This window comes from Notothenia rossii (assembly GCF_949606895.1).
Source record: "Notothenia rossii genome assembly, chromosome: 3".
NCBI classification, from domain to species: Eukaryota; Metazoa; Chordata; class Actinopteri; order Perciformes; family Nototheniidae; genus Notothenia; species Notothenia rossii.
The window spans coordinates 59,687,033-59,699,776 of NC_136901.1; the positions used below are offsets into that span (position 1 = coordinate 59,687,033).

Genomic DNA, 12,744 nt, shown 5'->3' on the forward strand with positions numbered 1-12,744 from the left:
TTTAGCACATTGGTTCTTAATTCAACACAATTACAGTGCCAATATTATCTACCTTAACATAAATTAGTTGTTTAAATACAAGTGTTAATTGATGAAAAATTACTTTAAGTCTATTCAATACTATTAATTTTCACTTTGTTACCACAATAATTATGTCTTATCTACTCAATATTCTGCATTCTTAGTGCAGTTACAGTTTTTTGCAACTTTACATAAAAATACCGTATATAATCTAAAATAAGAATTTAAATATTACTATGCATATTAAAATCTCTTATTCACATCCTGAATTACAATGGAACTAAAGGTACAATAAATGTTGCTTGTGCAAATACCGATTTGAAAACACGATGGCACTTCGAGGAGCCCAGTAAGGCCATAGACAAACCATGCAGTATCCTTCAAAAGGGCGTCCATAAATAAACAGGAACAAACTTCTCAAACATGTAACAAAACGCCGAAGGTAACCGTGTGCCATTTTTGATGGAGACATAACCATTGTTCTCAAGCAAGAAGCTTATTTTTCAGGCTGTTCAACTTTGGGGACAGCTTTGAACAGTCCAGTTCCAGAAAGAGTTTCTGGAAGGCTTCGAACATGTAGTTTAGCTGCTTGGGATAGGCAAGATTGAATGCATATGCAATCCCAATGAGCATGCAGCAAGCCCTTGGAATGGTCCCCTGAGAAGTCAGCACTCGGATGCCCTCTACAACAATGCCGATGTCATGGGAACCCTCTGAAGCATTTGTCTTGATGCTGTATATCGCCATCCCTTGAACGGCAAGGTCCTGTGATGCGCTGTCTGCATCCTGAAATTACAAAAACATTGTATATGTCAGAATGTTCTGCCAAAGGAGAAGGTGATAACAATTAATATATAATAATTTACCAAATTTCTTACAACTTACTGGATAAGAAAACTTGAAATGAATGCTCCCTAATTACATCAGTGTTTTAGAAAAATAGAACATAAGGCATTTTGCAATAGCATATTTTTATCCCAGCTAAATTAAGAATTAGGTGATTATTTCACTAACAACTTACAACAATTTAATTACAACATAAATTATAGTCTGAATTGAGTCAAATGTTTTTAAATTTAAATAAATCCATAGGTATTTTAATGTATAAATAACACCTGTGTATTGATGAATATCTTATTTTACATTTTCTAACAAAAGCTTGCCAACGGTCAACCAATCTTGATGATTCACTGTAAGACCATTTCTGAAGATGGCAGTCAATTACAGCAACTGGATAAATCCTGCTTGTTTCTGGGAAAAATATTTATCATTTTATTTTATGATTAGACCTTGCCAAGACATACCAGGAGAGAAGACAGAAAGAGAGATGAGGGGGATACACTTACATCATACTCTTTTAAGAGTTGATCAGTACGTTCCCCAAGGTAAATCATCAGACAGCGAATGACAACCTCTCTTGTGATGTCACAATAAACGTTTTGTCTTGTGTTACATTACATAAAGAAATGTACATATCTACATGTAAATATCAACCTATAACAATATATGTAAATGGCAATTAGGCTATTTTAAAGTATGTACAAACATTGTGTAATTTATTAGCTTACTTATATGTATATCTCTGAGAAATAATGTATAAGTAGTTCTATGTTTGCTGCTAAACTCAAATTAAGGTTTGCACAACAGGTTTTGAAAATCAATGATGATCAAAGCTCGAGTAAATGTGCTTTTTAACAAACAAAAGTTGATAGAAATACTGTAATAAACACATTTTGTATTGCAAAACAAACTGTGCAAAAACATTTACTTAAAATGTTGTATCAAGTGGCATACAAGCGTGAAATATACCTTTGATAATACTCCACGATTCTTCATGCACCTGAAACAAAATTCATATTACCTTTAATTCCATTGGATGAAGTCACATTTAACAAACACATAACTTTAAAATCAAACATTAAAATCTTAGAAGTTGCTAAACAAACACTTGTATTACAACAAATGCATTTAATAAAAGACAGACTTTTATTAATCCCTCGTGGGGAAATTGTTCCTCTGCATTTGACCCATCCTAATTTTAGGAGCAGTGTGCTGCCATTTTGAACGGCGCCCGGGGAGCAGTGTAGGGAACGGTGCCTTGCTCAGGGACACCTCTGTAGCACTTGGTCTTGGCGGGATTTGAACTGGTGACCTTCCAGTTGCCAGGCCAACTCCCTAAGGACTTCGCCACCACCGCCGCCCATTTATTATGCACATTTGTTACACCGCGTGTTTCAAACATGTGATCTTTCTCCTTTAAAAGTTAAACAAGTGAGCATGAGGTTTCCGTAGCAAGTAATTACTGGTGATATAATAAATAAGTTGTTCAAGGATAATTGCTATCTTTTCTTTCTTAATATTAAAATGACAATTTTAATACCACTACATTTTCATACTACAAAAACCAATGCGAACCACAGAAAACCAACATCAGCCGTTAGCTGTTAGCACTCAGAGCCACAGCTCCTCATATCTGTTCAGAAACTAGACAAAAGTTAAACAAGTACAAACCACAGACTGTCTGTGTCATGGCGAATACAGTCGCTGCTTTATTAATGTCTGTATAGGCCGTTGTTGTGAGTGTGGACGGTCGGAGCACACACGGCGTTAGCTTAGCTGACTCCATTAAGAAACACGCATTTTAAAAAAGGTGTTTGGCCTGCTGTCTTGTTGCAGACTTGTCTAAGCATTAATTCATGGTTTTTACTAACCGGTATCAGTATGTTGTTACTTCGGCATCATTTTGAAACGTGTATTACAATTAAATCACGGTAAAATATGTTCATTTTGTTGTAGTTGTAGCCCCCTTGCCAGCGATTCTCTCTCTAGTTTAGCATATTCCGCCTGTTTGCTGGCCCGCTTGTTGGCCCCGATAGAACCAAGATTTTGTCGGGCCAGAAAAAAGGAGAAAAAGTACCTCCGGGCCGGAACTAGGCATAGTGTTAACGCAATCAAAAACGGGCCCAGCACGACACGGCACGCTTAAACCGCGCAGGAGGAACTGCGCCATAACTGTTAGCGCCGGTATTATGCCATTTTAGTGACTGAATCCCTAATGCTAACGTTAGCTACATTTGAAAAGTTGGTTTAACCTATATGCTACTTTGCAATGCACACGCAAATAGTGCCTCAGTGAATTTGGTATAACAGTCAACACAAACATTATTGTCACATAGTACCAACCTTTTTTCTCCTTGCAATGCTTTTAGTCGAGACAAAGACAGCACAGACTGACTGAATCCCTAATGCTAACGTTAGCTACATTTGAAAAGTTAGTTTAGCCATGCACATCCAGTAAAGTTGGCATGTTTGGTAACTTAGAGTAACACAAAACGATGTTCAACTGCAACAGCAACGTAATTTAAAAAATGTGTGTTAATTAACAACAATAAAGCAAGTCTTACCTTTGGTAAACTGGCAGTCTCGAAGTGAAGTGTGGCAGACGCACGATGAACATGACCATGTGCCGCAAAATACCTGGGCGGAAGTGTAAAGGCAGTGGAACTGACAACCTCCCTGTGTAATGTATCACTATTTTGCATTTTTGACGCTACTAAAAATATACCATTCATTTCTATTCAGTAATCCACAGCTGATTTTATTGAGGCAAAACTAAGTAAAATGCAATTAATAAATAATTCAAAATAGTTTGAATTTAGCTTAATGTGATTCCAAACTACACAAAGTCATTTATATTGTGTATAATTTACTTGGTATTATTTATTTAATATTTATTGACCCCAATCCCAGTTTTTACAGTGTACCCAGAATCCCCAGCTATCGATTAGGACTACACCATGTGCTCTGTTTGACAAACCCCGTGATTAGTTCTCAAGCTCTGTGATTGGTTGACCTCCAACTGCATTCCATATGAAAAAAAACGTTTCGTAAAAGATAAAATCTTACTTTATTCAGCAGTGCTTGCTTTACTCTTTGAAAGTCATCACATGAATGCATTGTAATAAATGGTTCGGCTGCATTAAATATATTACACATCTGTCGTAGTTCTTTATTTTTATTTATCTACAGAGATCGGGCTCAGAATAGACCGGAAACTATTCTTTTACCGTTCAGTTTGAATTTCACAATAAAGTTAGTAGTAATATTTTGTTTTGATATTATTGTTTTTTATTAACTACTAGACCGCTGGGTCATGTTAAGACCATCTTTTCTGTGTTGCTGTTAGTTTTTTCCATCGCTTGTGTTACAAATATCAAAACAATAACTAAATATATCCGCTGTAAACTAAACCAGAAACAGCAGTATATTTTATTTTGTTAACACTGTAAACTTGACAGCTTTTTAACCCAGACCTCCTACTGGTTAAAGCACGTTATTACACGTTTAGAGTAATGCAATGCAGGTAGATTATGTTGCTTTTTAATGACTGTTTAAAATGCCTTTTTCTTAATCTCTTTTATTATTATTAACTACTTGTTACTTGTTGCTTGGGACGCTGCTATCGATATTATTTCTGTTATTTTGTGTAACTGTTTAATGGTGTTATCTTTATTGCTACCCCCTTCCCCGTCAATGTATAGTGTTGGTCCACAGCGCAAACGTATTAGTTTAACAAAATCTGCATCTAAAATTGTGGCATAGATAGCCTACGTTATTTTCCCCTGTGCAATTCTCCATTTACTCAACAATAACACATAATCATCCTTGTGTTTATTTATTTGTTTGATTAATAAACACAAGTTGGAGTCCGTCAGGACCGAGGGTCGGAGCAGCTCATTTGCTTTAGAGAATATTACACCCGGAAGTAAGTATCTCTCCGCTTCGCTTGAAAAACCCTGTGATAGTCCTCAAGCTCTGTGATTGGAGAGTGTGCTCCGAGGGTTACGCCGAGCGTCGAACAGCACTTGAAATGGGATGGAACCACGGCAGACTGTCCAAAACTGGATTTGAACGGGTCCACCGCGATCCCCCCTCCCCCATCCCGTTCCCAGAACAACACATGCTGGCTATTGTGTTTTGCAACATGTTCTCTATCTATGGCACGTCTCTACTGGGAGTTGTAGTTCTAAAAGACGTTTTCGTATTTCCCATAATAAGAAGTTGCCAGTATTAAACTGTGTACATCCCTGGAGGTTTAGGGGATAGGAAACACTCAAATCTAAAACATATAATTAATAAATGGGTGAAAATTGCTTGTGCCCATAATGGGCAGCATTAATATATATACCCACATGCCAGCTAAGGTCATAAGAGCTTTATTTAACAGCTGGTCTTATGTTTGTGACCCCTCCTTTTGTTAATTGATAACATTGCATTACATTACATTAATTGATAAGCCTGAAACATGCACTTGTCAAGGTTCAGAGGCAAATTTTGCAAATATTGCAGTAGCCATCGATCATCTTAAGATAAGATATACTTTATTGATCCCAAGTTGGAAACATTTGCGTTACATCAGCATGTGTAACAGTTATAAATATGCAGTGGTGTTTATTTGTAAATCATTTAGTATAATCACACAAATTCTGTGTTTTATATTTAATAATGTGTTCTTTATTTATTGATTGTTCAATACCTGACAAGGCCGGAGATGAAATATCTATATACATGGGTCATTGAAGGATAAGACTTTTGAATAGGCCAATTTTTAAATACAAAAAATAAGGACATATTTGGCCATTGTTCAAACATTTGGAATGTAGTGTACACATGCATTTATGCAAAACCGCCAAATTAAGAGATTTTTGTGTTTTTAAAGTTGAATTAATAGGACATGGCCTTAAAAAAAGTCATTTGGGGCGACCGTAATTTATCCCAAAATTAATATATTTCCTTAAGATTACTAATATTTTAACAGGTATCAGTAATTAAATATACATCTTAAAGACAGGCTTGTTTGCCCTTTAATTTTTTGTAAACCATGATTTCACAAGTTTATTCTACAATGGCAGTGTCTCCCTCGTAATGCAGTTACAATACCCATCTTTCCTCTAAAACCCATAAAACTGATTTAAAATGTGTACAGATAGTATCCACTTAAGCATAGTATACAATTGATTAATATTTGATCCAAAACTGATGGATATTCTATTTTTAATTTAGTACTGTTATTGACAATCATTGGTTACCCCGCATGACAGATGGTCGCCCCAAATGATGAGAAAACCGCAGGTAGTTAAAAGTCTATTTAAAATGTACACAATACAGTTCAGACGAAAGAAAAAAGAACATTCAAATATTAAACATTAACATAACATTTTAGTTCAAAACATTAAACATTAAAAAAGTTAAAGTGCAATGCACATTACATGCATCAGGAACGTTGCATGAACTTTGCAGAAACACGGACGGAGAGTGTGTGAGTGAGAGAGACAGGGAGTTTTAATCTGACTCGGAATCAGAATCAGAATCTGGAACAGGGTCAGAGTTCAGTCTTGGCCCATACGGCTGAATGTCTGGTCTCCTGCTTGAGAGGCCAGCTCTCCACCACTTTGCCACTGCATCCTCACTTTGGTATTCCAAGGGATCACATCCCTGTGATTTGATTAAGAGGAGATCTTCTATTGTTTTCAATTTCAATCTCAAGCGCCAGTCTCCTTGGATCCTCTTGATAGTTGAGAATTGGCGTTCAACTTGGGCTGTGGAGACGGGGAAGACCAGTACAATCCTGATGAGATGAAGGAGGTTTGGATAGATGGCTTCTTTTTCTGTGAGCATCCTGTGCCATAGCACAAGGAAGGCCTCCCTCCTGTGATGCTGATGAATTTCATGTTTGGCTCTCAGCCACACTCTCTCCACTTCGGCCACATTGCAGCCATTACTCAAAAGCAGTGGCTGAAAATGCTCACACAGTCTCTGAACTTCCTCGTCTCCGTAAGGGTCGATTGCACTGATGTTCTCTGGCATATTGTGTGGATCGAAGATCTCAGCAGCCAGGAGTACGGGGTCTGTGGAGAAAGTGGCAAACCGTTGAGAGATTCAGTCAGTGATTCCATTGATTATTTCCACCCTTTGGTGGCGGAAGGCCTCATCAGACGTAGAATGGTGGCTGATAGCCACTCCCTTAAACTCAAAAACACCAGCGCTGCTTGTGCTGGTGAAGGCATTGAGGACAGGACGCAAGTAAGGGCCAGGTTTTTCCCTCTGTCTGAGCAGAGCAGTCTAGGAGGCCACAACCCTACTCCTGACAGAGGAAAGGGACAGCTCATCTGCCTGGAAGTCCAGAGAGAGTTCAGACAGTTCAGCCAGGAGATCCTGGTATAAGACCATATGCAGGACGAATTTAGACGAGGTTAGTTGCCACCAGTACGCTTTCAGTTTGACTTTGCCTTGTCCAGGTTCATCTGCACCCTGGAGAAGATGGACCGAGAGACTACGATAGTTGGCAGCAAGGGCGACTAAGGCTTTCCTTCTGTGGTTGATCCACCTTGTCCCCTGAGCACGTGTTGGCTTCAATACATGCTCCTCAAGAGCCTCTCCGAGGTTCTTCAGCTGCCTCCATTTTTTGGCTGAACGGCGGTAGAGTGAGTAAAGGCGGGTGAGAAGCTCATCAATCTGGAGGGGGGGGTGGTCGTCAGAGAGAGACAGAGAGAGACATAAGCTATGGAATTTTTCATATTAAGTGTGTTTTTTACCTACAGCATTGTAATGGACAAAAATAAGACATGCATTTCTTCTTAAGTTATAGAATGTAACAAAACATTGCTGCACAAACACACAGAAAATCTCCTAATGTATGCTTATTTGAACACACCTGGGTAAAGTATGTTTCCTTAAAAGCATCCTTCAGACACAGCTCAAGCTTGTGAGCAATGCAGTGAACCTTGATCATCCAGGGGGCCGACTGCTGCTGGAGTCTTGTCAGGACACCGGTGATTTTTCCAAAATGTACACTGGCACCATCAGCTGCTGTTGCAGTCAGACAGTTGCTGAGGTTGAGCTGGTTCTCCTTACACTTCTGTGCAACAGCCTTCAAAATCCCCTGAGCATCACAGGTGTCTGGCTCTATAATTCTGAAAAGAAAAAAAAAACATACCAAAACATTTATTCACCTTAAGTTATTAACATTGAGGCATATGTTGGCTCTGGCTGAAATGGAAAATCATTTGAACTGAATCAACAACACACTAAAAAACAGTTATTCCAAAGCCAGGTGCATTAATAAACAAAAGCCAAGTAAATGACTGTATAAACAAGTATGTGAGGGAGCTATCAGTACTCACCCAAGCAGCCGAATTCTTGGTATGCCATTTTCAATGACCTTAATGCTTATCACCTCTTTCTCCGTCGTCGTTTTGTCTGCGCTCCCGTCAAAAAGCAAAGAGCAGTAGAATGGCTTCTTTTTAACAAGGTCATGAAGCTGGTCTTTCATTGTCCCAGCGATGTACTCTATGAAAAGTCGACAGGCTTTTGAATTTTGATATGTAATTCCAAGCTCCACACCATGCTTCTTTTCCAGTCCCACTAAAGTTCTGAACAGCCTGAAAGGCTGCTCAGAGTGGGCCACAGTGTATGCAATGTCAAATAATTTACACATCTTCTCTTTTGTTCTATCATTAAGCCTTTGCAGACATTGAACTGTGTCAGACACTTCAGGTGATGGAGTAGTGAGTGCCTGAAAGGCTGCAATATGTGACTTGGACTTTCCATGTGTGTTAGCTGTATCTTTTTTTATATTTGTAGTTCCTGAGATGTACGGTTCAGTGTTACAAAGTCTTTCTTGCCCTGCATGCAGTGGGATAGACCCCTTGTGTTTGCTGTAGTATTCTCTGCATGTGCAACACCAGACCTTTGTTACTACTTTGTTGTTAGCCTCATAGCGGAGCCAATCAAAGCCCCAAGAATCCACAGTGTGGGTAGCTGATGTCCTATGTTTTGCATTAGCCTCAGTTTCTATCTGGGTTCCTTTCCTGGCCGTTGTTAGTGTATCTCCCTGTTCCTGTGTCAACTCCATGCTTTCTGCTTCCCTGTTCCTGCGTATCTCTGTTCTGCTCTCCATCTTTTCCCTGTGCACCATCATCTTGAGCCTGACTGACCTGGGCGCTGTGAAAACCGAATGTGCAAGTTAAACAAACACAGCTTCAGCTTGAGATCAGGACTATTATAATATAGAATATATATAGCCTGTTCACAACTTTTACTCGGACATAATTGGAACCTTTACATTTCATTAGTTCCGATTTTCTCACAAACACACATACACACTTGGAAATGAAACTGCAAAACTCACCGATGTATAAATCCATCAAAACGCATGCACTTAGCTGCAGAATCACGCAGAAGTTTCTCTTTTTTTTTACGGATTCTGTCAAATCCAGGCATCTCTGAAAAGGGTGAAATGTAAGACGATTATTATAGTATTGGCGACCTATTAGTTGCGTTCAGTGCTGGGAAGTATACTTTTAAAATGTATTCAGTTACAGAATACATGCCCTAAAATGTCATTTGTAACATATTCCGTTACATTATTCCATCTAATTACCGTATTCTAAATACTTGGATTAAATCAGCGCTGTTTTACATTTTATCAAGTGTGAATCAAGCTGCTATTTCAGAGTTTGAATCACCCACATGATGCCAGTAAAAACCCACAACTTAACTATAGGATAAACTGAAACATTATGCATCATCTCACAGAAATGTCAGAATTTTAGTTTCAAAAAGCCCAGAAAATCATATGAGAAGGATTCCAAAAGTAACCCCTACAATTCCTTCAAAGAGAGACGTATCCTCCTAACTAGTGATAGCTCACCAGCTTTCGAAAGTCAATCAACATGACTGAAAAGTGTAGCACTAACATCAACACCAGTCGTTTTACAAATGGCTGAATAGCAATAGTGTTTCTTAAACGTATACGTTAAGTTCAGCCATAAACCACATAAGTCAGTCATGTATTATATCAAGACCGCTTAGCAAGAAAAATACTAGATTCAAAGGTGACAGCTATCTGCTAGCTTGTAGAAGCAACACTAGATGTAGACCCCTTGAAGGGAAGACGTTAGCGCTATCCAAACTAGCTAGCTATCACTAGTTTTCATGACAAAATGTAACGAGTCGACTTTAAATAGGCTAATACAATGGTAATTACCTATCAATAGTACTTTCTATAAACACGTAAATGTTAAGTCCTTTCAAATACTACCACATACTTCAGTTAAATCATATCAAAACAGCTTGGTCCGCTTGCTTACCTGTGCTTGCCTTGCTCCGGCGGCTGAGGAGGAGGCTGTCGGGCCCCTACAGGCATGTCTGACGGAACAATCACAGCAGAGCAATCGCTCTGATCCACAGACACGGGACTATCCTACTGCGCGCACTAGTATGACTTCACTAGCGTTGTTTACACCGGAACTTGGCCGTCGTGGCCGTCGTGAAATTCCCACCCTGACACACACACACAAAAGACTTCAAGTCATCCCTAAGCATTGCTTTCTGTCTTCCCTTATCACCATCCACACACATCCCCTACAAAATGACATGAGGTTGATTCATATTTGAGCCAAAACTGATGGATATTCTATTTTGTGTCTATTTAAAATGTACACAATACAGTTTGTCAGAAGAAGACGAAAGAAAACGGAACAACGTTTACAATAAAAAAGAACATTCAAATATTAAACATTAACATAACATAAAAACATTAAACATTTAAAAAGTTAAAGTGCAATGCACATTACATGCATTAGGAACGTTGCATGAACTTTGCAGAAACAAACATTTCACAAATGTGTGGACCCTGGTAGTCAAGAATGAACAATTTCAATAATAAAAAGTAAACAGAGTTGAATCAAAGTAAGTATTTAAACCCAGGTATTTCTGAACTTTACCCAGTCTTGGCAAGTCAGCTTTGAGAAGCGTGAGGTTGCTGGCTTAGGCTCTGAGATGGCAGCGTGAATATCTTTCCTAAAGTACAAAATTATATCTGGAGTTTGTGGCCACGTGAACAGGTTCTTGTCACCAGACTGCCGCATGCAGCTGACCTGCAGTTCCTCTCCCACAACCTTGAGGACCTGGCCTACATATGGAAGCTCATCGTAGGGTACAATCACAAACTTGCCACACAGATCCAGAACATTTTCTTGTTCCCTAGGTGGCTCAGGAAGAGACCGGGGTTGATTCTCAGTGTGGTGCACAGTGTTTCTCAGGTCTACTGTTACTGGCTTGTAACAAGGGCATGGACTCATCTCTAAGCGCTTGCAAAAGCATGACACCTCCCTGTGAGTGATCTGTGCAGGCTGTGAAGACACAACCTGGTGTATCTTAAAGGTACCCTTCACAGCCTGCAAGCTGCCAGGAATCAGCTCGTCGCAGCTTTCGATGCTCTCTCTGCTTACCCAATAGTAAATGATACTTGAGCCTAATCTTTTGTTCAGCATCTCATACAGATCCTGTGGCGTCTGAAGCTCACCACCTCTGTGAACGTAGAGATCCGCTTCTCTCTTTATTGCCCCACCAATCCCATCTGGGGCCCCTTTTCCATGGGATTTTTCAGAGTAATTCCAGGTCACATTTGTGAATCCAGAGAGGAAAGGCACAGTACTGAGGAGGTAAAAGTTGTTTTTATTACGGTACTGTGTAACCGGCCCATCACTCAGAATGTGGAGACTTGTGATCTGTGGGAAGGTTTCCCAAAGCTCTCTCAAAATGGGTTCTAGGTGGGCCCACACTGCCCGTTCGTCGTGGCGGAGGCTGTCAGACGTATGATTTTATTCCATGGACAGTGTACAGGACCGAAGTGTGGATAGTAGCCTGCTGTCTACTGCCTCCAAAATGAAATGCCTGGATCTCTGTGCTCAGCTTGCAGGCATAGTTCTCTGAAAAATCGATGTGCATAACAGCTTCACACTCTCTAATGGTTAGTTTGAGGAGGCGGAACTGTTCTGCCTGGTGCAGCCAGTTGAATTGGTGTATTGCCAAGTCTTCTAGCTTCTGGGAGAAAAGGTCTATCAATTCCTTGATGGTTCCGGTCTGGGTCTGTTTGACCACGTTAGCAAATGTTTTCTCTCCATTTGTAGATTTGACCCTCTTCCACTGCTCCCAGGTGACTTCTCTGCTATTCTCTGTTTCATGGAACTGTACTACCTCAAAGCAGCACTTGGCACAAATGCGATCCATACATCCTTTATTTGTTGGGTCACACACTATCATGCCCAGCAGCTCAGAGATGCTCTTTGTTTTCAGAACATCTCTACTGTAGAGCTTGTTGGCCAGCAGGTGCACATTTTCATGGTCCATGCATGTACATGTGTCTCGATCCTTGGTCTTTGGCTCAGTGACATAAAAGGGGCGTCTTCTGGCAAAATGCCTGTAAGATAGGCTAAGACTCTTTTTTATCTCACTGTTGTACAGCGCATGGAGCTCTGTGAGCTGCTTTGTTTGAACTCTTCGTTGTTTTTTCACTTTTTTTTTTGTTGTGATGGTGTCTTTCTTTCCTGCTAAAAGTCGACTGTTCTCATCTCTAGTCAGAAAACTAACAACAGCTAGCTTTCTCTCTGTTGCCAGTTTCTTACCCCCTTTTGGCTTGAACTTTTCACTCAGGGTAGCCCTTTCTTTTGCCCTCGTCTCACTCTTTGTGGCTCTTTCCTTTTCTTTTTTCATCTTTGCTAGTTTTTTCTGCAGATTTATGTTCTGCTTTCTTAGTTTATGGTTCTCAGCCTGCAGTCTTTTACAATGTTTCTCTGCTGATGTATTCTCTCTCTGTCCTCTCTCTGGTGTGGAGGACACCGGTGGATTAAAATCCTCATGAGGTAGGGGATCCACCAC

General features: G+C 39.8%; 1 protein-coding gene across 1 annotated transcript; it reads right to left on the reverse strand.

Moving 5' to 3' along the window:
* Window positions 1–208: 208 nt before the first annotated feature.
* LOC307031487 (uncharacterized protein) lies at window positions 209–3,495 on the reverse strand. Its single transcript, XM_079668620.1, has 3 exons — window positions 3,426–3,495; window positions 1,831–1,861; window positions 209–807 (listed from the first exon to the last, which is right to left on the reverse strand). The coding sequence occupies exons 1-3, from the start codon at window positions 3,482–3,484 to the stop codon at window positions 505–507; spliced, it is 393 nt and encodes a 130-aa protein (XP_079524746.1). The 5' UTR covers window positions 3,485–3,495; the 3' UTR covers window positions 209–504.
* Window positions 3,496–12,744: the final 9,249 nt, after the last annotated feature.

Coding starts and splice junctions, on each gene's coding strand:
- LOC307031487 (XM_079668620.1), bottom strand. CDS start 3,484: ATGGTCATGTTCATCGTGCGTCTGCCACACTTCACTTCGAGACTGCCA. Junction 1,862..3,425: donor AGACTGCCAGTTTACCAAAG/GTAAGACTTGCT, acceptor ATTTTGTTTCAG/GTGCATGAAGAATCGTGGAG. Junction 808..1,830: donor ATCGTGGAGTATTATCAAAG/GTATATTTCACG, acceptor TTGTAATTTCAG/GATGCAGACAGCGCATCACA.